This window comes from Salvelinus fontinalis, chromosome 2 (assembly GCF_029448725.1).
Source record: "Salvelinus fontinalis isolate EN_2023a chromosome 2, ASM2944872v1, whole genome shotgun sequence".
Classification (NCBI taxonomy): domain Eukaryota; kingdom Metazoa; phylum Chordata; class Actinopteri; order Salmoniformes; family Salmonidae; genus Salvelinus; species Salvelinus fontinalis.
Window position 1 is genome coordinate 89804494 of NC_074666.1, and position 24670 is coordinate 89829163.

The following is a 24670-nucleotide window of genomic DNA, read 5'->3' on the forward strand; positions in this document are numbered from 1 at the left end:
CATTATGAGACATTTTCACCCCGAACGAGCCCCCTGGCTCATTGACTATAAGGCCTCCAGATTAATTCAGTACATTTTTATCATTGTGTCTGTGATTGTGCAGGTGTGTACATTTCAATACTTCCTTTCTTTTACATGTGTGTATTTTTGTGTATTGTTAGATATTACCGCAATGTTGGAGCTAGGAACACAAGCATTTATACATCTGCAATAACATCTGCTAAATATGTGTATGCGACCAATACAATTTGATGATGAAGCTGTGTATTTGTGTGTGAGTACAGGTGCATAGGTTTGTGTGTGGGTTTGTAATTGGTGGAGGGTGGTATGTGCATTAACATTGGTGAAGTAACACATTAAACATTGGTTTAGGTGTTATTACATGATCGGTTGAAGTTATTACGTTATTCATTAAAAAAGTTGTTACTTACCTGACTGATAACGTAACTTATTAAATTAAACAGAAAAGTTATTACGATAACAATTCAACATTTTATCATATTAACCAACAAGATATTACATTTACCGGTTTCATTACATTATAAATCTAAAAGTTATTACATTAACGGTTGTTACAAGACAGCATACATAGTTCTTTCCTTGACCTCATGAATATTATTATTCAATGTGTCATTGATTCGTTTTTGGAGTACGTAAACACACACACACGTTGACTATAACATTTCCTATGATAACATTTATCCATTTAGATCAATGTGTGATATTACATAGACACAGTGGAGACCTGATCCTAGATCAGAGCTGCATATTATGCTGCAGAGGTTACCATGGTGATCAGACAAAGGCAATTGTTTAAGAATGGGAGATGGATATGACTGTTTCATAGTTTTTTTTAAATGTATTTATCCTTTATTTAGGGTTAGGGTACACTAGATTTTTATTGAACATTTATTTAGGGATCTGGAACCTGTGCCAGAAGGGGAGGGAGATGAAATACAGCACGTTTGTGTTTTCTGGTGTTTTCTCATTGGCCCTAAATGAGCAAAGCTCTTTCCACATAGACAGACATAAGGTTTCTCTCCAGTGTGTGTTCGCTGGTGTGTATTTAGGGTCCCTGATAGACTGAAACTCTTCCCACACTGATCACAGCTGTAAGGTTTCTCTCCAGTGTGTGTTCGCTGGTGTCTATTCAGGTGTTCTGATAAAGCAAAGCTCTTCCCACACTGATCACAGCTATAAGGCTTCTCTCCAGTGTGTGTTCGCTGGTGTCTATTCAGGTGTGCTGACCGAGCAAAGCTCTTCCCACACAGACAGACATAAGGCTTCTCTCCAGTGTGTGTTACCAGGTGTGTAGTCAGCTCTCCTGACCGAGCAAAGCTCTTCCCACAATGATTACAGCTATGAGGCTTCTCTCCAGTGTGTATACGCTGGTGTATGGTTAGAATTCCCAAATTAGCAAAGCTTTTACCACAATCAAGGCAGGGGTAAGGCTTCTCCCCTGTATGAATTCTCAGATGAGATTTGAAGGTGTTAGAAGCAGCAAAACTATTCCCACACTGAGAGCAGCAGTACGGTTTCTCTCCGGTGTGAATCCGTTGGTGCATTATGAAACCACTCCTGCTAGTGAAACTCTTCCCACAGTCAGAGCAGCAATGGTGAGGTTTCTTCCCTGTATGTCTGTGCTTTTTGAGGTGTTCTGATCGGGAGAGACTATTCTCTACCTTGTCACAAACATGTTGTTGAGGCTCCCCAGATAAGTCCCTCCCATTGAGAGAGCGACAGTTAAGGGTGTCCCCTGCGAAACAAAGACATTGAATTAAGTTTTTGGAAAAATGGGTCCATAAAAATATCACCATCAATATACAGTCAATAGCCAGTTTATTAGGTACACTACCCCGTTCATGAAAATAGATCACTACTACAGACAGTGTCACGCGGCTGTGGCTTGCTATATAAAGCAGGCAGACAGGCATTCAGTTACTGTTCGATTGAACATTAGAATTGGTTAAACAAGTGATCTAAGCGACTGAGTGTGTGGTATGATCGACGGTGCCAGGTGAGCCGGATCCAGTATCTCAGAAACAGCCGCCCTCCTGGACTTTTCACGCACGACAGTGTCTAGAGTTTACTAAGAATGGTGCATCAAAAAAGCAAACATCAAAAAAGCAAACATCCAGTCAGCGGCAGTCCTGTGGGTGAAAACAGCTCATTGACCAGAGAGGTCGCAGGAGAATGGCAAGAATCGTGCAAGCTAACAGGCAGGCCACAAACAGACAAATAATGGCGCAGTACAACCGCGGTGTGCATCTTGGAACGCACAACTGGTCAATCCTCGTCACTGATGAGCTATTGCAGCAGACGACTACACTGTTCCACTCCTTTCAGCTAAAAACATACAAGAAGCTGCTCCAGTAAGAACGCAATCACCAACACTGGACAATTAAGGAGTGGAAAAGCATTACCTGGTCCGACAAATCCCAGTTGCTGTTGCGTCATGCTGTTGGTGATGGTGTACTGGTGTGGGGAATGTTTTTCCTGGCACACGTTAGGTCCCTTGATACCAATTCAGCAACAATTTAACGCTACAGTGTATCTGAACATTGTTGCTGACTAAACCCAATAGAGTATCTTTGGGATGAGATGGAACGGGCTGTTGGCAGCATGAATGTGCCACCGTCCAATCTGCAGCAACTGTGTGATTCCATTGCATGAGCATGGACCAACATCACCGGGGGAACATTTGACGCCTTGTAGAATCTACACCCCAAATAATTCAGAATGTTCTGGAGGCAAAGGGGGGGGGGTCCGATCCGGTACTAGATAGGTGTACCTAATAAACTGAGTATATATTGTTTATCAATCAATTAACAGAAGTTGCAGAAGCATATTGCAGTCTAATCCACATACACCATTGTTCAAACTTGATGAAATCAAGTCTTCCTCCTCGTGCCCCCCTCTCACAGTTCCACTCTGCCCTGGTGTTTTCCTGCAGTCGACCAGCCTCACAGCCAGGCTTTTCAGACCCAGCAGTAAGGCGATATCAGGAGAGTTGCGACCAGGGGACTCCGGCAGGCTGGAGGGGGACGGGCTAGCACTGTCCTGGTGACCACAGGAAGTATTGTACACAGAATATAATTAGACCAAACATTTGATTACTTTAGTCTAAATCTCTGATTGGTGCATCCTTATATCTCCTTTCTCTTTTAGTGTGTAATTGTTCACTACTTTCCACAAAATGTGCAGATTTTTTCAAATGGAAGTGGTTTATATATTTTTTTACTCTTAGTACAAATGCCAAAACTGATAACACTTGTAATGCCCCATTTTATGTTAAGAACCTTGATTGAACATTCATTTGAGTTGAACACATCTTTCACCCCTGAGTTAGTCTTGGTTAACCCAGAACTAAAGTCTCACGTAATTGGTCAGCCGCTCGGTTAAATTCTGGGCACATTCATGTTAGGAGAGATTAGGAGATGCTAGAACGAGGAGCAGGACCGGAATGAGAAGCTCCCCGTCTCTCAAGATACAGGCCGAATGCCACCCACCTCCCCTTCCAACGTGTGAAAGATGGTAACACCTGCTATATCATGATTTGTTCAAATAACCTGTGATGAAAAACCTAAACACTAGAACTACTGCTGTTCGTTATCCCACTTGGAGCATGTTGAGAAAAATGTCAGTCTTATAGTTTCAGTATTCTTATACAGTACATACATAGAAGAAACCATCAGATATAGGGGTATTGTGGCATGTAGTAGAAACCTACAGTAAAAAGGTATTGGTGTAGCCTGGTGAAATTTCTGCTCCATGCAACATTGCTCAAGATCCACTTTTCTATGTGACTTGTTACTGTAACAGCATCCTCATCTAAAATCATCAGCTTACAGTGTATCAACAACATTCAGATAATGAGTAGATTAAACTAATTTACCACCCAAGTATTTCAGCAGTGCAGTGCATTGTACACTACATAATTTATCATGTTTTTTTTTATATATTTTTAACTGAAAGTAAACTAGACACTATATCATTTTGGTTTCGTAGCTCAGATTTTAGCAGTTTGATTAAATTATTGTTAAATGTCTTAACAAATGACAGGAAAATATTTTCAAAAGTAATCAATTGAAAATGGCCTAAGAGTTTTGAAACAGATTTTTGTGCTTAGAGTTGTGAAAATGTACTACATACTTGTGAAAATTGCACCAAAGACAATTGGTAGAATCTTGGGCTAGGGGGAGTCTCCACCATATGTTTTATACCAGTCATTTCCCTTAAAATCAGTGAAGGAAAGTGAACAAGTGCACACTTAGGGAGGACAGAAAGATAACTAGGGATTCATTAACATTATCTTGGCAGAAGCAGAGCTAGCGTGAGGGCCACATAGTAATGCCCCAGTTCCTGCAGATACAAAGAAACCATTATTTAACACTATAAAATATTTCTAATGTTACATATAAAATATTATGTAACACTATAAAACATGTGATAAAGACTTATTTAACACTTATTATGTTACACTATAAAACATGTGATGAAGACTTATTTAACACTAATTATTATGTTACACTATAAAACATGTGATGAAGACTTATTTAACACTAATTATTATGTTACACTATAAAACATGGAAAAAGTGATTTAATTGAATTAAATCCCGGAATTGGTCTTGGTGGTTGTTGCTTATTTTATAAAGCAATGTACCCTACAGCTGTCTGTCACTATACCTCCTTGAGGGGACCCCTGGGACTGGTGGCTACACTGCTGGTGGGGGAAGGACCAGGGTATTTATTTAGTAAGTTATTTATTAAGTTTAATAGTTGAAATAAGTTAACACACTGCCGGGACTTGAGGTAGGCCTACACTAGAAGAATCCAACAATGATGCATGTTGTCTACATTTCAAACAGTCAACCATATCTTTAGGCAGGAATTAAGAAAATAAAAAGATTCAAAAGAACAGGATAGCATATTCTAAGTTTGAAAGGTAGACTCAGAGATATTACGTGTACAAAGCCATGTACAAAGTAAACAGCATGGTGGGTCAATTTCCGCAATAACCAAGAACGTTGAAGCACAAGGCTAAACTTCTCCAATGTTTGAAAAAATGATACTGAACAAATACATAAAACGCAACCATTTCAAAGATTTTAGTACATTTGATGTAATCATATAATCAGTCAATTGAAATAACTTCATTAGGCCCTAATCTATGGATTTCACATGACTGAGAATACAGATATGCATCTGGTGGTTACAGCTACCTTAAAAAAAACAATTGTCTTCACAATGAGCCTCAAGATCTCATCGTTGTGTTTTTGTGCATTCAAGTTGACAATTGATAAAATGCAATGGTGTTTGTTGTCCGTAGCTTATGTCTGCCCATACCATAACCTCACTGCCACCATGGGGCACTCTATTCACAATGTTGACATCAGCACACCGCTCGCCCGCACAATACACATGGTCTGCGATTGTCAGGCCTGGTTGGACGTACTGCCAAATTCTCCAAAACAACGTTGGAGGCGGCATATGGTAGAAATGAACAGTCAATTTTCTGCCAACAGCGCTGGTGGACATTCTTGCAGTCAGCATGCCAATTGCACGCTCACTCAAAACTAGGAGACATCTGTGGCATTGTTTTGTGTGACAAAACCGCACATTTTAGAGTGGCCTTTTTATATCAACTTCTTGATATGCCACACCTGTCAAGTGGATGGATTATCTTGTAAAGGAGAAATGCTCACTAACCAAGATGTAAAATAATTTCTGCAAAAAAATAGAGAAATAAGCTTTTTGTGCATATGGAAAATTTTGGGGATCTTTTGTTTCAGCTCATGAAACATGGGACCAACACTTTACATGTTGCATTTATATTTCTGTTCAGTGTATATGAAAGCAAGCTTTGCTTTTACACTTGCAAGACCATCATGATTAATTGACCGGGAGTTTTTTTTCTTGTAGTTTCTTGGGCCAACTGACATTTACTCCTGAGGTGCTGACTTGCTGCACCCTCGACAACTACTGTGATTATTATTATGTGACCATGCTGGTCATTTATGAACATTTGAACATCTTGGCCATGTTCTGTTATAATCTTCACCCGGCACAGTCAGAAGAGGACTGGCCACCCCTCATAGCCTGGTTCCTCTAGGTTTTTTCCTAGGTTTTGGCCTTTCTAGGGAGTTTGTCCTAGCCACCGTGCTTCTACACCTGCATTGCTTGCTGTTTGGGGTTTTAGGCTGGGTTTCTGTACAGCACGTTGAGATATCAACTGATGTAAGAAGGGCTATATAAACACATTTGATTTGATTTAGTAATGTGGAGCCTGCCTGTATTTCCTTAAACCTTTCGAGCAATACCTGTCATTCAGAAGAAAAACAAATATTTCATAACATATTTTCTTGCCCTCATTAGCGCCTCACCACTAGAACCGCAGTGCAAATATCCAACACATGGGCTAGTCCACCATCCAGATCAGAGTTGTAAAAACAATCAAGCCGGTCAAATGGAAGTTGTTCGTTTGGCACTGTTGATCTACACAGAGGTGGCTTAAAATGTCAGGAAGACAAGAGAAGGAGCATACTGGAATCTATTCTGGATGTTCAGAACTGGTGAGTTTGTCCTGATGTTAGCAAGCAAGCATCTGCTCACTGCAGTGGACAACATGCTGTTTACATTTGTATTGTTTTCTCAGCTACAGTTTGAGTTGTGTCCTGTCTGACAGTGAAATATGGCAAGATTTTACCGTAGCGTCGACTATAGCTAGTTAGTGTTGTAAAAGCCAAATTGCATTGCAAGGTAGTATCGTGACAATTTCCACAAAGTTTGTTGTTGGTTTTGAAATTATGTAGTTAGCCATCTATGTTTTGTGAAAATATTTAGGGCTGGCATTTGGAAGTGAATTAGCTATCGTTAGATACCTTCTGTGTTCAGGTCAGCTGTTGTTGTATGACTCTAGCAAGCTAATGGCTGAAGTTATTTGTTTAACAAATCTTCCGTAAACAAATATAGCTAGTTACATTTCTTTGCCTGTTCATTAGCTAGCTAACTAGCTTTCAGCTGTTAGCTATTTACAGAGGCTAGCTGTTGGACTTTGGACAAGCAAGCTAACATTAGCTAATAGCAGCTGTGTTGTTGCAGAGCAACAGAGTTTCTGACTCGTTCAGATAGAACTCTGAAATTCGGCTGAAATATGTTAGCATTGTCAAATGCTACAAAAAAGGAGCTCATTGTTGGTTCCTAATGGACAGAATTATGCTTGTGAGAGCGATAATTTATCAAATGTAATAAAATCTGTTGCACCTACAAATTTAGTCAATCCGACATTTTTTAAATGACATGGTCACTTTATGGTAGCTATATGCTTGTTTTAATCTGACTTCTAGACTTGAGACATGTGGGCGCAGAAAATACTCTGAAAACTCAATTGCTAAAGACCCTTTTAGAAATCCGGTATATGGTACTCCGTAACGGCTGGACAGATCACGATGAGGTGGGGAGTGTGTTGTGTCTCCAATCAAGTTCATTTGCGAGATTTAATCGACATTGGTGTCATAATGGCTTAGATACGATGGTAGGGAGATTTTAAATGTATCATTGAGCATGCATATTAGCCAATGTTCAACCAATGCATACTCAGCGCGACTACAACATAATGGAATAGAACTCAAAAATATGAAATTTTTTGCAAACGTGAGATGTAGCATGCATCATTGGTGTAGCCTCTCAATGGCCAATGCATAGCATCAGCAACCCAGGGTTTATTTAGACATCAATGGTGTAGCCTATGCTTAATTATTTATCCCCGCTTCTGACTTAACCTGCTAACCATTGCTTGTATCATCAATATGTGTGCGATTGGCTAGTAGGCTACTTTGCTGAAATAACCAACCTGGTTTATTTTGTCTAGCTGTTCAAATGGAGCGCATAGATGTGGAAGATCAAAGGAAACGAGACCTAGACATTGTATACACCACAGTAAGGACACTGTTTATAAGTCAACCAAACTTACCCGATCCATCTTGGAAGCGATTCTTTCTTCAAATAAAAAAACATGAAAGTAAATGTGTACGCTTGAGTTACTTTCTTTGTCACGGCGTTCAGATAAAGAAAAGCTAGACCAGCGCAATCAACCGTCCTTTTTAATATAAAAACTGGATTTAAATTGTGACAAACAAACGTCTCATTGAGACTAATTTTACATCAGAAAGATTCTGTGGAATTTTATTTGGTTTGAAAACTCGATAGGCGGTAACAAAACTTCCTGTTGATGCTTTTCAGCTTCTTCTGTGGTGTTTAAGAGGTGCCGCCACCTACTGCACATAGTCATCAACACTTTTCTTCAAGTGGGTGAGGCGGTTTAGGGAGTATAATTTATTGCTAGAAAATAACTGTTTGTATTCCCTCATATATAGTATGTTAAATTAATGACAACTGTAGACGATTTATGGTATAATCACTATGTAATTAATCTATTTAAACTGTAAATTATTAGATGCATCACGTTGTCAATGATTGTAAATGCATTTTGTCCACGTGTGGTTGTATTGTTTTAAAAATTGTCAAATACAATAAAAATCACAAATCCTAAGGTATTTATATAAACAACTAAAATAGCTTGCAGCCTCTGACTGGCTGTGGTTTCCTGGAAGGTGGCAGGCTGAATATGAGATTAGAGAAATTTCTTGTTATTGTCTTTCAAACGAGCTCATGGCTAGATGGCATTCCATGGTTTATTTATTATGGATCCCCATGAGTTCCTGCCAAGGCAGCAGCTACTCTTCCTGGGGTAAAGCAACATTAAGGGAGTTAAATACATTTTAAAAATATTACATGACAATTCATACCACTTTTCACAACACATTAAAAGTGTGTTCCCTCAGGCCACTTCTCTACTATCACATATCTACAATGCAAAATCAATGTGTACGTGTGTGTAGAGTGCGTCTGTGCCTGTGTGTGTCTCTTCACAGTCCCTGCTGTTCCATAAGGTTTATTTGTATCTGTTTTTTAAATCTGATTCTACTGCTGCATCAGTTACCTGATGTGGAATAGAGTTCCATGTAGTCATGGCTCTATGTAGTACTGTGCCACTCCCATTGTCTGTTCTGGACTTGGGGACTGTGAAGAGACCTTTGGTGGCATGTGTAGTGGGGTATGCATGGGTGTCCGAGCTGTGTGCTAGTAGTTTAAACAGACAGCTCGGTACATTCAGCTTGTCAACACTTCTTACAAAACAAGTAGTGATGAAGTCAATCTCTCCTCCACTTTGAGCCATGAGAGATTGACATGCATATTAATGTTAGCTCTCCGTGTACATCTAAGGGCTAGCCATGCTGCCCTGTTCTGAGACAATTTAAATTTTCCGAGGTCCATACTAAACAGTAGTCCAGGTGTGAAAAAACTAGAGCCTGTAGGACCTGCCACTATGTGATTTTCAATTGCATTTGATGTCAAACACTTCTCGTCAAAACAGTATCATGCTTTTAAAACTCACTTCACTGTGAAAATACATTTTGAAGAAACAAATTCAACAGCATGTTGTTTCAACGCCTAACACACCAAAATGGACAGCCTTTAAGGTGATGATTATTTCAAAACATCTAAATGCATAACCATAAATGCCGAACCCCCCCCCCCAAAAACTGAATAAAAATTATGATTGTGCCGTAATACAATACTTAGCCTACCACATATTACGCACAGCAGAAAAACATACAAATACATGTAAAAAAAACCATTTAAGATCTCTTGTGTTTGAGTGTGTGTAACAGTATAACTTTAAACCGTCCCCTCGCCCCGACACGGGCGCGAACCAGGGACCCTCTGCACACATCGACAACAGTCACCCACGAAGCAGCGTTACCCATCGCTCCACAAAAGCCACGGCCCTTGCAGAGCAAGGGGCAACCCTACTTAAAGTCTCAGAGCAAGTGACGTAACTGATTGAAATGCTACTAGCGCATACCCGCTAACTAGCGAGCCATTTCACATCCGTTACACTCACCCCCCTTTCAACCTCCTCCTTTTCCGCAGCAACCAGTGATCCGGGTCAACAGCATCAATGTAACAGTTTAACTTTAAACCGTCCCCTCGCCCCGACACGGGCGCGAACCAGGGACCCTCTGCACACATCGACAACAGTCACCCACGAAGCAGCGTTACCCATCGCTCCACAAAAGCCACGGCCCTTGCAGAGCAAGGGGCAACCCTACTTAAAGTCTCAGAGCAAGTGACGTAACTGATTGAAATGCTACTAGCGCGTACCCGCTAACTAGCTAGCCATTTCACATCCGTTACATGTGGATTGTATTATTATGCATACTAGATGAACGGATTACCTTAAGCTACATTCCAACATCTGTGAGAAAACTTATAGACTTAGGCAATGCGGTTGGTTCATTGATAGTGTTGATAGTGCAGGGCGGTTAGCCTACAATTATAGTGAATTTGTTTTAAATAGCCTAGTAGGGACTTTTTTCTATTCATATTTAATAGGATGACACATTCCCTGTAGCTATACAGAATATCTCAGCCCCATGTTTCCATCTCCTCCTCTCTCTCCTTTATTCCTTTCCTGAGAGCCTTCTTCCTTCTTGATGTTCCCCAACAGATTTCACTTGGTTTCCCAAAATAAGCACAGGGTAGCTGCAGGAACAGGTTTGGAGAGACCATGGCATACAGAGTTTGGGGGGAATATCACCTGTTGCGCAGAGAGCACATGCTCCTCAAACAGTGGTTGATGCGTGGAGTGAAATGTGTTTTTATAGTTATTTCTCAGCTGCTCATATTAAGCACATGCTCTGCAAAAATAAAAGTAGCCTACCCGGTCGGTGTGCTGCTACCATTTGCTATTCAAGTGCATAAGGATGTCTTTTTCCCCTGCCCCTGTTCATTTGATAATGGACCATTCTAAATCAGAACACATTTGACACATTAGTAAAGACAAGATTAAATTGAGAATAGTCTGATGGGTGAAAATCTGATCACTTGATGTGAGAACAGCTGTGCAGCCTGAGCACAAGCTGCTTTTTTTGTAATTTCCCAAAATCATCAATAGGCTGTAATCGCATCATGCAGCCCATATAGAATGTCTTTGAAATCATAACATAAGGTTTATCATTTACAACTAAAGTTGCCAAATAACTCTAAAACTAGTGTATAGGACCGGTTTCAAATGATCACTTTTACATTCAACAAAGCCAATTCATATTCGCTCCGGAATGGGAAAAATATCCTATTTTATTCAGCTAAGATCAATTATATTCTTCTTACTATGAAAATAATTTAATATAAAATATCAACATGGGCCTTATAAGCATATTTTGTCTGCTAAATGAACAAGCCTACAGCCTTTGCAGGAAGCATACCAGCCTGCATCCCACTGCTGGCTGGCTTCTGAAGCTAAGCAGGATTGGTCCTGGACGGGAGACCAGATGCTGCTGGAAGTGGTGTTGGAAGGCCAGTTAGGATGAACTCTTTCCTCTGGTTAAAGAAAATATCCCAATGCCCCAGGGCAGTGATTGGGGACATTACCCTGTGTAGGGTGCTGTCTTTCGGATTGGACGTTAAACGGATCGTTGCTGTAAATGAGAATATGTTCTCAGTCAACTTACCTGGTAAAATAAGGGTTAAATAAACTATGGCATGGAGCATAACCAGATAATATACAGCAGGCCAACTCATATTCTGTTCTTCTGAAATACATTTTCTTCATATCAGAATGTTTTGTTAGTCCTGACTAAAATAAATCATGGACTTTTTGTGATGGTGTATATTAAATAGATTTTAGACAAAAAAAAAAAGTTGATGTTTCAAAGGTGTGAATGAGCAGCTTGTAAGTGTGGAGGCCTGGAGATGCTAAACATGCTCATGTTAATGGTCAATAACTGTGAGACTGGCAGTCTGCATAACAATAACCGACTGACAACACAGCACAGCCCTAAGTGGGACAACATTCCACAGGCCACAACGAACAGCCTGATCAACTCTATGCAAAGGAGATGTGTCATGCTGCATGAGGCAAATGGTGGTCACACCAGATGCTGGCTGTTTTTCTCATCCACTCCCCTAGGTTTTTTTTAAGGTATCTGTGACCAACATATGCATATCTGTATTCTCAGTGATGTGAAATCCATAGATTAGGGCCTAATGAATTTATTTAAATGACTGATTTCTTTACACAAACTGTAACTCAGTAAAATCTTTGAAATGGTTGCGTTTTATATTTTTGTTCAGAGCAGATGATCAGGACAGTGTAAAGTACTATTTGCCCGAAGAGGTGAGGTCTTGCAATGAGCTATATGACTGTACTTCTGATTCTAATTCTCAAGCGGAAAGTTAAAACCCTCAGTCACAAGGTCACTGAGACGGACCAACAGGTGTAAGGGGATCGTCTGAAAGGAACTGACATGCAGGGATGAAACTTAAGGATTTTGGTCACTGGCCAGCAGACCACAATTTCTACTAGCCAGGGTAACATTTGGGTCCTAAATCTGTGGCATTCGTTGTTTGTAAAGGCAAAATTTCACTGCTGTGTTGGGCTAGTTTGGCACCTTTTCTACTAGCCCAATCTGAAAAGTACTAGCCTTGGGAAAGCTTAATTTCCATCCCTGCTGACGTGTCTAACTGACTTCACAGGTCATTTGACTAATCTTGTACAACAGAAGCACTCTGGAACAAAACCGTTTTTGTAGTTTGTATTGCAAAAACATTGAGTCCACAAGTCCTTTGTGAGCTAGTTAGCCAATGTTGATAATGAGATATTGGAGAAGAGAGAGTCGGTCAAGGATGGATTCGGACCAGGTGGTAGATTGTATGACAAGCGGCAGTTTATTCAGAGTAAAGATATCTGGTACAAGCGTGCACGGACTCGTTCATTCAGCTCGTAAGGAACCTGCAGACAGAGCCCCGAAACATAGTGCAAATGTATTTTATACAGGTAATAAAGTAGGTTGAGTCTGGCTGGTCTGGTCTTCTGGTTGGTCCTGATGAGTTGGGCGAGGTCCCTTTCAGGCTAGTATCACTGTCCCATTGGCTCTGAGTAGAGTTCTTTGTCTTCAGAAATGTTCAGCTAAAACAGGAGTTTAGGTGTGTGCGTAGATGTTCCTATTTTGACATATCTGTGTGTCTCTGTAAAATGTTCAGCTAAAACAGGAGATTTTGTGTGTGCGTAGATGTTCCTGTTTTATCAGTGTTTATGAAAGGTTTGCCTCAGCCCTCTGTCCTTGGGTGTGTGTGTGTGTCTCAGTATCTCGTGCAATGCAGACACAGGCACCCTGTTGGTCAAGGCCTTTCCTGTTTTAATCAGTGTTTGTGTGGGGTTTGTGTCAGCCATCTGTCTCTGGGTGTGTGTGGGTCTCAGTATCTGCTTATGAGTTTGTGAGAAACCCTGTTTTGAAAGAAGTTAGTTATAACAACGTAATAGCAATATGCTTGTGTTATTTTAAATGGTATTTATTACACCAACTAGTTAATGTTAGCTCACTGTTTGTGTAATCACACTTTTCCAAGTGGTGACATGTTAGCTAGCCCACCAGGGCAGGGATATTTAGCTAATGTTTAGCTAGCTAGCTATGTTAGTTAACATTAGCTCAACATTCGTGTAGTCAGACTTTTTACGTGGTGACATGCTAGCTAACTAACTACTCTTGCCCTAGTGCTGGACTAAAGTTAGCAAGTCTGACTACACGAACGGCGAGTTAACGTTATCTAGCTGGCTAGCTCACAAAGGACTTGTCAATAATGAAATGTCAGTCATTATGCTGTCCTATGCTGTTTTTCTTTTTACCTGTAAGGAAGGTAATGTGCGTTACACACAACGTGTCAGTGGCTTTCTAGCTAACGTACATTTTTAGAAGCCCCTAGCTAGCCAACCACTGATCTTTGACACACCCATCACAGCTTGTTCGCAGCTATCAACAGGGCTTACCTGTACTGCATATCTATCTAATGTTTCTCTGCAGTGTGTGTTCGGTGGTGTCTAATCAGGTTGGAAGCTCTAGCAAAGCTCTTCCCACACTGATCACAGCTATAAGGCTTCTCTCCAGTGTGTGTTCGCTGGTGTGTATTCAGGATGGAAGCTACAGCAAAGCTTTTCCCACACTGATCACAACTATAAGGCTTCTCTCCAGTGTGTTTTCGATAGTGTCTAATCAGGGTGGAAGCTACAGCAAAGCTCTTTCCACACTGATAACAGCAATAAGGCTTCTCTCCAGTGTGTGTTCTCTGGTGTATAGTTCGTTTATCTGATAGAGCAAAGCTCTTCCCACACTGATCACAGCTATAAGGCTTCACTCCAGTGTGTGTTAGCTTGTGTCTATTCAGGGTGGAAGCTCGAGCAAAGCTCATCCCACACTGACCACAGCTATAAGGCTTCACTCCAGTGTGTGTTAACTTGTGTGTTGTCAGGTTGCCTGACTGATTGAAGCTTTTCCCACACTGACCACAGCTATAAGGCTTCTCTCCTGTGTGTATACGCTGGTGTATAGTTAGGGCTTTTGATAGAGCAAAGCTCTTCCCACACTGATCACAGCTATAAGGCTTCTCCCCTGTGTGTGTTCGCAGGTGTCTAGTCAGCTCTCTTGACTGAGCAAATCTCTTCCCACACCGATCACAGCTATAAGGTTTCTCTCCAGTATGTGTTCGCTGGTGTGAATGTAAGGTCCCAGATTGACTGAAGCTCTTCCCACACTGATCACAGCTATAAGGCTTCTCTCCTGTGTGTGTTCGCAGGTGTATGTTTAGGGCTCCCAAATAAGAAAATCTTTTCCCACAATCAAGGCAGGGGTAAGGCCTCTCCCCTTTATGAATTCTCAGATGAGATTTGAAGGTGTTAGAAGCAGCGAAACACTTCCCACAATGTGAGCAGCAGTATGGTTTCTCTGCGGTGTGAATAATGAAGCCACTCTGGCTTGTGAAACTCTTCCCACACTCAGAGTAGCAGTGGTGAGGTTTCTTCCCTGTACGTCTCTGCTGGTGTTTCTTGAGATGTTCTGATCTGGAGAGACTCTTCTCTGTCCTGTCAGCAACATGAAGTGGTTGAAGCGCCCCAGATGATAAGCCCCTCCCACTGAGAGAACGACAGTTAGTGGTGTCCCCTGTGAAACAAAAACATTGAATAACTAGGTTTTGGAAATATGGATCGATAAACACATACTATAACAATAAAAAAAAAATGTTATTTAGCAGATGCTCTTATCCAGAGTGATTTACAGGAGAAATTAGGCTTAAGTACCTTACTTAAGGGCAGACAGATTTTACACCTAGTCGGCTCAGAGATCCAAACCAGCAAGCTTTCAATTTGTGGCCCAATGCTCTAAACCAAGACTACCTGCCTCTCTTATCATCAACACTCACTGGCCAGTTTATTAGGTACACCACCCTCCGTTCACGAAATTCAATCGACAATTAACTAGCAACTGAGTGTTTTACTGTTTATAAATCAATTAAGCAGATTGTAGTCTAATCCACACACCCCATTGCTCTTACTTGATGAAATCAAATCTCCATCTCCCTCCTTGTGTCCTTCTCTCACAGTTCCACTCTGCCCTGGTGTCTTCCTGCAGTCGACCAGCAGCACAGACACCCTCTTCAGACCCAGCAGTAAGGCGCTACCAGGAGAGTTGTGACCAGGGGACTCTGGCAGGTTGGAGGGGGACGGGCTAGCTCTGTCCTGGTGACCACAGGAATAATTGTACATAGAATATCATTAGACCAAACATTTGATTACTTTAGTCTAAATCTCTGATTGATTGGGTGCATCCTTATAATAACTACTTTCTCCTGAAGTATGTAATTGTTCACCACTTTCCATAAATGTCTAGTATTTTTTATTTATTTTTTTTAAATCACTTTGGCAAATTTTTCAAATAGAAGTGATATTTTTTACAATGTCTTATGTTAAGAACCTTTGATTGAGCATTCATATGCATTGAACAAATTAGCGGATCAATTTAGTTCATACGTGTTAGGAGAGCTTAACAGTTTCTGGAAAGAGGAGCTCCACCGTCTCCTCCCCTTCCAAAATGTGAAAGATTGTAACACCTGCTAAATCACTTTGCACCATACCTGCTGGAGCACGCGCTCCAGCAGGTATATTTCACTGGTCATCCCCAAAGCCAACACCTCCTTTGGCTGCCTTTCCTTACAGTTCTCTGCTGCCAATGACTGGAACAAATTGCAAAAATCACTGAAGTTGGAGACTTACATCTCCCTCAATAACTTTAAGCGTCAGCTGTCAGAGCAGCTTACCGATTGCTGCAGCTATACACAGCCCATCTGTAATTAGAACATCCAACCAACTACCTCATCCCCATATATCTATTTTTTTCTGCTCTTTTGCACACCAGTATTTCTACTTGCACATCCTCATCTGCACATATCACTCCAGTGTAAATTGCTAAATTGTAATTACTTCGCCACTATTGGCCTATTTATTGCCTTACCTCCTTACTTCATTTGCACATACTGTGTACAGATTTTTCTATTGCGTTATTGACTGTACGTTTGTTTATCCCATGTGTAACTCTGTTGTTTTTGTCGCACTGGTTTGCTTGATCTTGGCCAGGTTGCAGTTGTAAATGAGAACTTGTTCTCAACTGGCCTACCTGATTAAATAAAGGTGAAATAAACACAACATTTTAAAAAATGGTGGTTTGTTCAAATAACCAGTGATGAAAAACCGAAACACCAGAAATACTGCTGCTCGTTATCCAACTTTTGCAGCATGTTGAGAAAGTCAGTCTTATAGTTTCAGTATCCTTATACAGTACATACATAGAAGAAACCATCAGATATAGGGGTATTGTGGCATGTAGCAGAAGCCTACAGTAAAAAGGTATTGGTGTAGCCTGGTGAAATTTCTGCCCCATGCAACATTGTTCAAGATCCACTTTTCTATGTGACTTATTACTGTAACATCATCCTCATCTAAAATCAGCAACATTCAGATAATGAGTGGGAAAAAAAATTAATTTAACACTCAAGTATTTCAGCAGTACATTGTACACTATACCATCATTTCAATTGTTAGCACAGTGACCCACTTTGTCCTACTGTATAGAAGTACACTGGCAGAAGGACAGTGTAGTATTTACAGCCATATCCATCAATTATTTGGAATTACCTTCCAACATAAATTAATATAAATGTATATAGTTCTCAAACTGTACTTAAACTTACACTATACAATTTGTTTAGTAGTTAAGTTGAGCAATTTGATTAAATTATAGTTAAATGTATTGTTTACAAATTACTGGAAAATATTTTTTATGTAATTAATTGTAAATGGCCTATGGAAACGTGTTTAGAACTGTGAAAATGTACCACATACTTCAAAAATGCAACAAAGTGATGAAAAAACAAAACAACTAACGGCATTGGATTGGTGGAAGCATGGGCTAGTGTGAGTTCACACCATATGTTTTATACAAATCATTTCCTTTCAACATCAGTGAAGTGAACAAGTGAAGACGTTGGAAGGAAAGATAATTAGGAATTCCTTAACATGGTATCTAGCCTACCAAAAAACATGATGTAACACAATAAAACATGATGCAACACTATAGAACCTTATGTAACACTTACAAATTTTATTTAAATGCCTATGCAGAAATTGCTCCACCATTTCCTGGTTGCTAAAATTGCTAAGAAGTGTACTGTAGAGATTTGTTGTACCATCTAAACCGCTGTGAAATATATTTTCCATAACCCAAAATATTGTATTTTCAGATGTTTGTAGTTGGTGCACAAAACCGAAAGTAAGACTGAAAAACAAAATAAAAATGGGAAGCATAGAAATAACAAACACAGAACAGATTTACTGATTCTTAGACTTGCTTTCAATGAGAATGACAGATCTATAACTGACATTGCTATGTGAATTCTCCCAAAAACAAACATATTGCAGCTTTATCACTTTAAAACATGATTTAACACTAAAACATAGCAACATTGATATACAGTGTCTTTAGAAAGTATTCACACCCCTGGACTTTTCCATTTTTTTTTGTGTTACAGCCTGAATTTAAAATTGATACAATTGAGATTTTTTGTCACTGGCCTACACACAATACCCCATAATGTCAAAGTGGAGTTGTTTTTCCATGTCATTTATTTTTTTTCAAATGAATTAAAAATGAAACTGTCTGGAGTCAATAAGGATTCAACCCCTTTGTTATGGCAAGCCTACATAAATTCAGGAGTAAAAATGTGCTTAAGTCACAATATGTTGCATGGACATACTCTGTGTGCAAAAATAGAATTTAACATGATTTTTGAATGACTACCTCATCTCTGTACTCCACATATACTGATAATTGTAAGGTCCCTCCATCGAGCAGTGAAATTCAAACACAAAAAGCAGGTAGGTTTTATGCCTCGAAAAGAAGGGCACCAATTGGTAGATGGGTAAAAAAATATATTGAATATCAGCCAGCCGAATATCCCTTTGATCATGGTGAAGTTATTAATTACACCTTGCATGGTGTATCAATACACCCAGTCACTACAAATATACAGGCGTCCTTACTAACTCAGTTGCCAGAGAGAAAGGAAACTGCTCAGGGATTTTACCATTAGGCCAATGGTGACTAAAACAGTTACATAGTTGAATGGCTCTGATAGCAGAAAACTGAGGATGGATCAACATTGTAGTTACTCCACAATACTAACCCAATTGACAGTGAAAAAAGGAAGCCTGTACAGAATAAAAATATTCAAAAACATGTATCATGTTTGCAACAAGGCACTAAAGTTATACTGCAAAAAATGTGGCAAAACAATTCACTTTATGTCCTGAAAACAAAGTGATGTGTGTTGTATTGGAAATGCCCCAAGCATTACTGAGTACCATTCTTCATATTTTCAACCATAGTGGTGGCTGCATCATGTTATGTGTATGCTTGTTATCGTTACGGACTGGGGAGTTTATCAACACAAAAAAGAAACAGAATGGAGCTAAGCACCGGCAAATTCCTAGAGGAAAACCTGGTTCAGTCTGCTTTCCACCAGACACTGGGAGATTAATTCACCTTTCAGCAGGACTATAACCTAAACCACTAGGCCAAATCCACAGTGGAGTTTCTTACCAAGAAGACAGTGAATATTCCTGTTACAGGTTTGAGCAGTAATCGCTGCCACAGTTGATTTATAATATGTATTGACTCAGGGGTGAATAATTATGGAAATGAGATTTCTGTATTTCATTTTCTATACATGTTCAAACATTTCTAAAAACATGTTTTCACTTTTTCATTATGGGGCATTGTGTGTATATGGGTGAGAGAAAAAAGCTCCATTTAGGCTGTGACAAAATGTGGAATAAGTAAAGGAGTATGAATACTTTCTGAAGGCACTGTATAATAGATTTTAATTAAGTGCTGGAATTGGTCTGAGCGGTTGTTGCTTATTTTATAACGCAAAGTACCCTACAGCTGTCTGTCACTAAACCTCCTTGAGGGGACCCCTGGGACTGGTGGCTGCACTGCTGGTTGGCTGCAGGTGGGGGAAGGACCAGGGTCTTCAAAATGATTTATTTGTTGAGTTTAACAGTTTAAATTAAGTTAACACACTGCTGGGACTTGAGGTAGGCCTACACTAGAATAATCCAACAATGACGCGCACAGCGTCTACATTTTACACAGTCTAACATATCTTTAGGCAGGAATTAAGAAACATTATGGAATGAAAAACGTTCAAATTACAGAATAGCATATTCTGAGTTTAAAGGTATGACGTAGGCTAGATGCACAAAGTAAATAACATAGTGAGTCGATTTCTGTTATAAGCAAAAGCCTTGACGTGCAAGGGTAAACTTCTCCACTGTTTTGGTCCAGTGGCTACCATGCTGGACCAGCGTGAAGCATACCAGTGCACATGCCTGCGCAGATACTGTGTGTGAGAGCAAAGTATTGCATCTTGCTCATTGCAATATCTCCAGTGCTGCTTGTGGCGTCATTTAGCCGAGTCTGCCTTTAAATGTAGCATATTTTAAAGTAGCTATGCAATTCAGTTTGGGATGGGCATTTTACATTTTTTTGACAGTTTGACTGACTCATATCTTTTTCAATACTTCAATGAAAAAAAATATATATATTTTTAGAACACAAGGCCCACACTGGGAAAAAATATATGTGCATTTATCTATACGCCTACAGCATGCAACAATGCCTAATTTATCAACCATTAAAGTGACCAGTGATTCCATGTCTATGTACATTGGGCAGCAGCATCTAAGGTGCAGGGTTGAGTAACAGGGTGGTAGACAGCTAGGGATGGCTATTTAACAGACTGATGGCCTTGAGATAGAAGCTGTTTTTCAGTCTCTCGGTCCCAGCTTTGATGCACCTGTACTGACCTCGCCTTCTGGATGATAGCGGGGTGAACGGGCCGTGGTTCGGGCGGTTGATGTCCTTGTGGTGATGCAACCCGACAGGATGCTCTCAATGGTGCATCTGTAAAAGTTTGTGACGGTCTTAGGGGCCAAGCAGAATCTATGCAGCCTCCTGAGGTTGATGAGGCGCTGTTGCGCCTTCTTCACCACGCTGTCTGTGTGGGTGGACCATTTCAGATTGTCAGTGATGTGTACACAAAGGAACTTGAAGCTTCTCACCTTCTTCACTGCGGTCCCGTCGATGTGGATACGGGTGTGCTCCCTCTGCTGTCTCCTGAAGTCCACGATCAGCTCCTTTGTTTTATTGAGGGAGGGGTTATTTTCCTGGTACCACTCTGCCAGGGCCCTCACCTCCTCCCTGTAGGCTGTCTCGTCTTTGTTGGTAATCAGACCTACTACTGTTGTTGTCATCTGCATACTTGATGATTGACGTGGAGGCATTTGTGGCCACGCAGTAATGGGTGAACAGGGAGTACAGGAGGAGGCTGGGGGCAGCCTGTCAGGAAGTCCAGGATACCGTTGCACAGGTCAGGGTTCAGACCCAGGGCCCTGAGCTTAATGAGTTTGAAGGGTACTATGGTGTAGAAGGTTGATCTATAGTCAATGAACAGCATTCTTACATAGGTATTCCTCTCATCATATATGCATAGTCACTTTAACCGTATCTACATGTACATACTACCTCAATCAGCCAGACTAACCGGTGTCTGTATGTAGCCTCGCTACTGTTATTTTTCACTGTCTTTTTACTGTTGTTTTGTTTCTTTACTTACCTATTGTTCACCTAATATATTTTTTCCACTATTGGTTAGAGCCTGTAAGTAAGCATTTCACTGTAAGGTCTACACCTGTTGTATTCGGCACACGTGACAAATAAACTTTGATTTGATTTGTCCAGATGGGATAGGGCATTGTAATGGCGATTACATCGTCTGCGGATCTGTTGGGGCGGTAAGCAAATTGAAGTGGATCTAGGGTGTCAGGTAAGGTGGAGGTGATATGATCCTTAACTAGCCTCAAAGCACTTCATGATGACAGAAGTGTCATGTTTTGTAGAATCAGTGAAATTGTCCATACTCACAAAAAGTTTTTTCTTTCAAATTGTGTGCACAAATTTGTTTACATCCCTGTTAGTGAGCATTTCTCCTTTGCCAAGAATGCATCCACCTGACAGGTGTGGCATATCAAGAAGCTGATTAAACAGAATGATCATTACACAGTTGCACCTTCTGCTAAAGTCAATATAAGGCCACCCTAAAAATGTGCAGTTTTTCCGCACAAAACAATGTGCCACAGATGTCTCAAGTTGAGGGAGAGTCCAGATGGAGCTGTAAATACAATCAAGCCTGTCTAATGGCAGAGTTGATCAGCACAGATATGGATCACAACCTCGAAGACAGGAGAAGGAGCATACTGGAATGTGTTCTGGATATTTGGAACTGGTGAGTTTGTCCTGATGCTAGCCAGCATACATTTGCTCACTGCAGTCCACAACATGCTGTTTACATGTCTATTTGTTTTCTCAGCTACAGATTGAGTTGTCTCCGGTCTTGAGTGAACTATGGCTAGCTCTTACCGTAGCGTCGACTATAGAGTAGCTAGCTAGTGTTGTAAAAGCCTAATTGCATTGCAAGTTAGTAACGTGACAATTTGCCCAACGTTTGGTGTTGGTTTGTTGAACCGATGTAGTTAGCTAGCTATGTTTTGGAAACATTTAAGACTGACGTTTGGAAGTGAACTAACGTTAGCTACCTTGTGTTAGTCAGCTGTTGTCTGGCTATAGCTAACTAATGGCTGAAGTTGTGTAACAGACCTTACATAAATATAAAATATAAAAAAATATAGCTAGTTACCTTAGCCTGTTCATTAGCTAGCTAGCAAGCATTCAGCTGACTGGTGTTAGCTATTTACAGAGGCTAACTGCTGGACTTTGGAAAAGCAAGCTAACATTAGCTAATAGTAGCTGTATTGTTACAGAACAACAGTTGCTGACCCGTTTAGATAGAACTGAGATTTGGCTGAAAATGTCAAATGCTACAAAAAGGAGCTCATTGTTGGTTCCTAATGAACAGAAATATGCATGTGAGAGCAATAAGTAATCAAATCTGTTGCACTTACAAATCGACTCAATCCGACATTTAAATCAAATGGTCACTTTATGGTAGCTATATGCTCGTTTTCATTTGACTTATAGAATTTGAGCTAGGTGGGAGTAAACTCTGAAAACTCAATCGCTAAGGACCCTTTTAGATGTTCGGAATATGTTACTCCGTAACGGCTGGACAGCTTCTGAGAGGTGGGGAGTGTTGTCAAGTTGATTTGCGAGATTACATCGACATTGGCTTCATAATGGCTTAGATATGATGGTAGGGAAATGTTAATTTGACATTGCGCTTCAACCAATGCATACTCAGCGCGACTACAACATAATGGAATAGAACTATAAAATATGAAAAATGTTGCAAATGTGAGATCATTGGTGTAGCCTCTCAATGGCCAATACATATCATCAGCAAACCTGGATTTATATACATCACTGGTGTAGCCTATGCTTAATTATTTATTTTCGCTTCTGACTTGACCTGCTGGTTGCGCATTGCTTGTATCAATCTGTGTGCGATTGGCTAGTAGGCTACTTTGCTGAAATAACCAACCTGATTTATTTTGTCTAGACGTTCAAATGGAACGCATAGATGTGGAAGATCAAAGGAAACGAGACCTAGACATTGTATACACCACAGTAAGGACACTGTTCATAAGTCAACCAAACTTACCCGATCCATCTTGGAAGCGATTCTTTCTTAAAAAAAAAAAAAATGAAAGTGAATGTGAATGTGTACGCTAGAGTTACTCTCTTTGTCACGGCGTTCAGATAAAGAAAAGCTAGACCAGCGCAATCAAACTTCCTTTTAAATATCAAAACTGGATTTAAATGGAGACAAATTTTACATCAGAACGATCCTGTGGAATTTATTTTAGTTTGTAAACTAGATAGAGGATGGTAACAAAGAACTTCCTGTTGATGCTTTTCGGCTTCTTCTGTGGTGTTTAAGCGGTGCCGCCACCTACCGTACATAGTCATCAACACTTCAATTGCCTGAAGCGGTTTAGGGAGTGTAATTTATTGCTATAAAATAACTGTTTGTATTCCCTCAAATATATAGTGTTAAGGTTCCCCTTGCTCTGCAAGGGCCGCGGCTTTTGTGGAGCGATGGGTAACGATGATTCGTGGGTGACTGTTGTTGGTGTGTGCAGAAGGTCCCTGGTTCGCGCCCGGGTCGGGGCGAGGGGACGGACTGAAGTTATACTGTTACACAAGCACTGATAAGAAGTGATCAGGTAGGCCTATTATGACGTTTCCACTGGATCAGAGCATGACATTTTATCTTTTCACACTGGTTATTTAAAGTGAGAGAGCTAGAAAGATTTTTCAAATACAATGATTAACTATTGCAATTCTCAATGGATGTAAAAACAGACTTTGTTTGCTTGCTGTTTTGAGGTGAAGAATACAACATTACTTTGAGAAGCTCAACAGGTCATTAGTGATGGTGCGTTAAGCCAACCAGAAATACTATCAGATCTCCAAATGGGCACATTTACAGTGGGGCAAAAAAGTATTTAGTCAGCCACCAATTGTGCAAGTTCTCACACTTAAAAAGATGAGAGGCCTGTAATTTTCATCATAGGTACACCAACTATGACAGACAAAATGAGGGGAAAAAATCCAGAAAATCACATTGTATGATTTTTAATGAATTTATTTGCAAATTATGGTGGAAAATAAGTATTTGGTCACCTACAAACAAGCAAGATTTGTCTCTCACAGACCTGTAACTTCTTTAAGAGGCTCCTCTGTCCTCCACTCGTTACCTGCATTAATGGCACCTGTTTGAACTTGTTATCAGTATAAAAGACACCTGTCCACAACCTCAAACAGTCACACTCCAAACTCCACTTTGGCCAAGACCAAACAGCTGTCAAAGGACACCAGAAACAAAATTGTAGACCTGCACCAGGCTGGGAAGACTGAATCTGCAATAGGTAAGCAGCTTGGTTTGAAGAAATCAACTGTGGGAGCAATTATTAGGAAATGGAATACATACAAGACCACTGATAATCTCCCTCTATCTGGGGCTCCACGCAAGATCTCACCCCGTGGGGTCAAAATGATCACAAGAACGGTGAGCAAAAATCCCAGAACCACATGGGGGGACCTAGTGAATGACCTGCAGAGAGCTGGGACCAAAGTAACAAAGCCTACCATCAGTAACACACTACGCCGCCAGGGACTCAAATCCTGCAGTGCCAGACG

At 40.4% G+C, this 24670-nt stretch overlaps 3 protein-coding genes and 1 long non-coding RNA gene across 7 annotated transcripts in view; 2 read left to right on the top strand and 2 right to left on the bottom strand.

The window, feature by feature from the left end:
• The window catches only part of LOC129831306 (zinc finger protein 239-like), a 115817-nt gene that overhangs the window by 57595 nt on the left and 33552 nt on the right, over positions 1-24670 (top strand). The gene's annotated exons all lie outside the window — the stretch shown is intronic.
• On the bottom strand, positions 126-8217 carry LOC129831325 (zinc finger protein 239-like). Of its 2 annotated transcripts, none has more exons than XM_055894643.1 (3): positions 7975-8217; positions 2883-3060; positions 126-1756 (listed from the first exon to the last, which is right to left on the bottom strand). In XM_055894643.1, exons 1-3 carry the CDS (start codon positions 7981-7983, stop codon positions 891-893), a joined length of 1053 nt encoding a protein of 350 aa, XP_055750618.1. In that variant the 5' UTR covers positions 7984-8217; the 3' UTR covers positions 126-890. The 2 variants fall into 2 exon arrangements, with proteins under 2 accessions (XP_055750618.1, XP_055750608.1); XM_055894633.1 differs by having other exon boundaries at positions 2871-3060; positions 7975-8215.
• LOC129831378 (uncharacterized) lies at positions 6220-16599 on the top strand. Its single transcript, XR_008755706.1, has 2 exons — positions 6220-6574; positions 15501-16599. It is a non-coding gene; the product is annotated as an uncharacterized LOC129831378 (long non-coding RNA).
• Positions 12772-23403, bottom strand: LOC129831277 (zinc finger protein 664-like). Of its 2 annotated transcripts, XM_055894537.1 has the most exons (3): positions 23130-23403; positions 15453-15636; positions 12772-15061 (listed from the first exon to the last, which is right to left on the bottom strand). In XM_055894537.1, exons 1-3 carry the CDS (start codon positions 23136-23138, stop codon positions 13911-13913), a joined length of 1344 nt encoding a protein of 447 aa, XP_055750512.1. In that variant the 5' UTR covers positions 23139-23403; the 3' UTR covers positions 12772-13910. The 2 variants fall into 2 exon arrangements, with proteins under 2 accessions (XP_055750512.1, XP_055750502.1); XM_055894527.1 differs by lacking the exon at positions 23130-23403 and having other exon boundaries at positions 15453-15663.

Bases quoted from the DNA above. Each gene is read 5' to 3' on its own strand.
- LOC129831325 (XM_055894633.1), bottom strand. The intron at 1,757-2,870 runs GTGTATGTGGAT...TTTGTTTCGCAG, and splicing joins TTCATCAAGTTTGAACAATG to GGGACACCCTTAACTGTCGC.
- LOC129831277 (XM_055894527.1), bottom strand. From the start codon at position 15,663: ATGTACAATTATTCCTGTGGTCACCAGGACAGAGCTAGCCCGTCCCCC. The intron at 15,062-15,452 runs GTAAGAGCAATG...TTTGTTTCACAG, and splicing joins TGGAGATTTGATTTCATCAA to GGGACACCACTAACTGTCGT.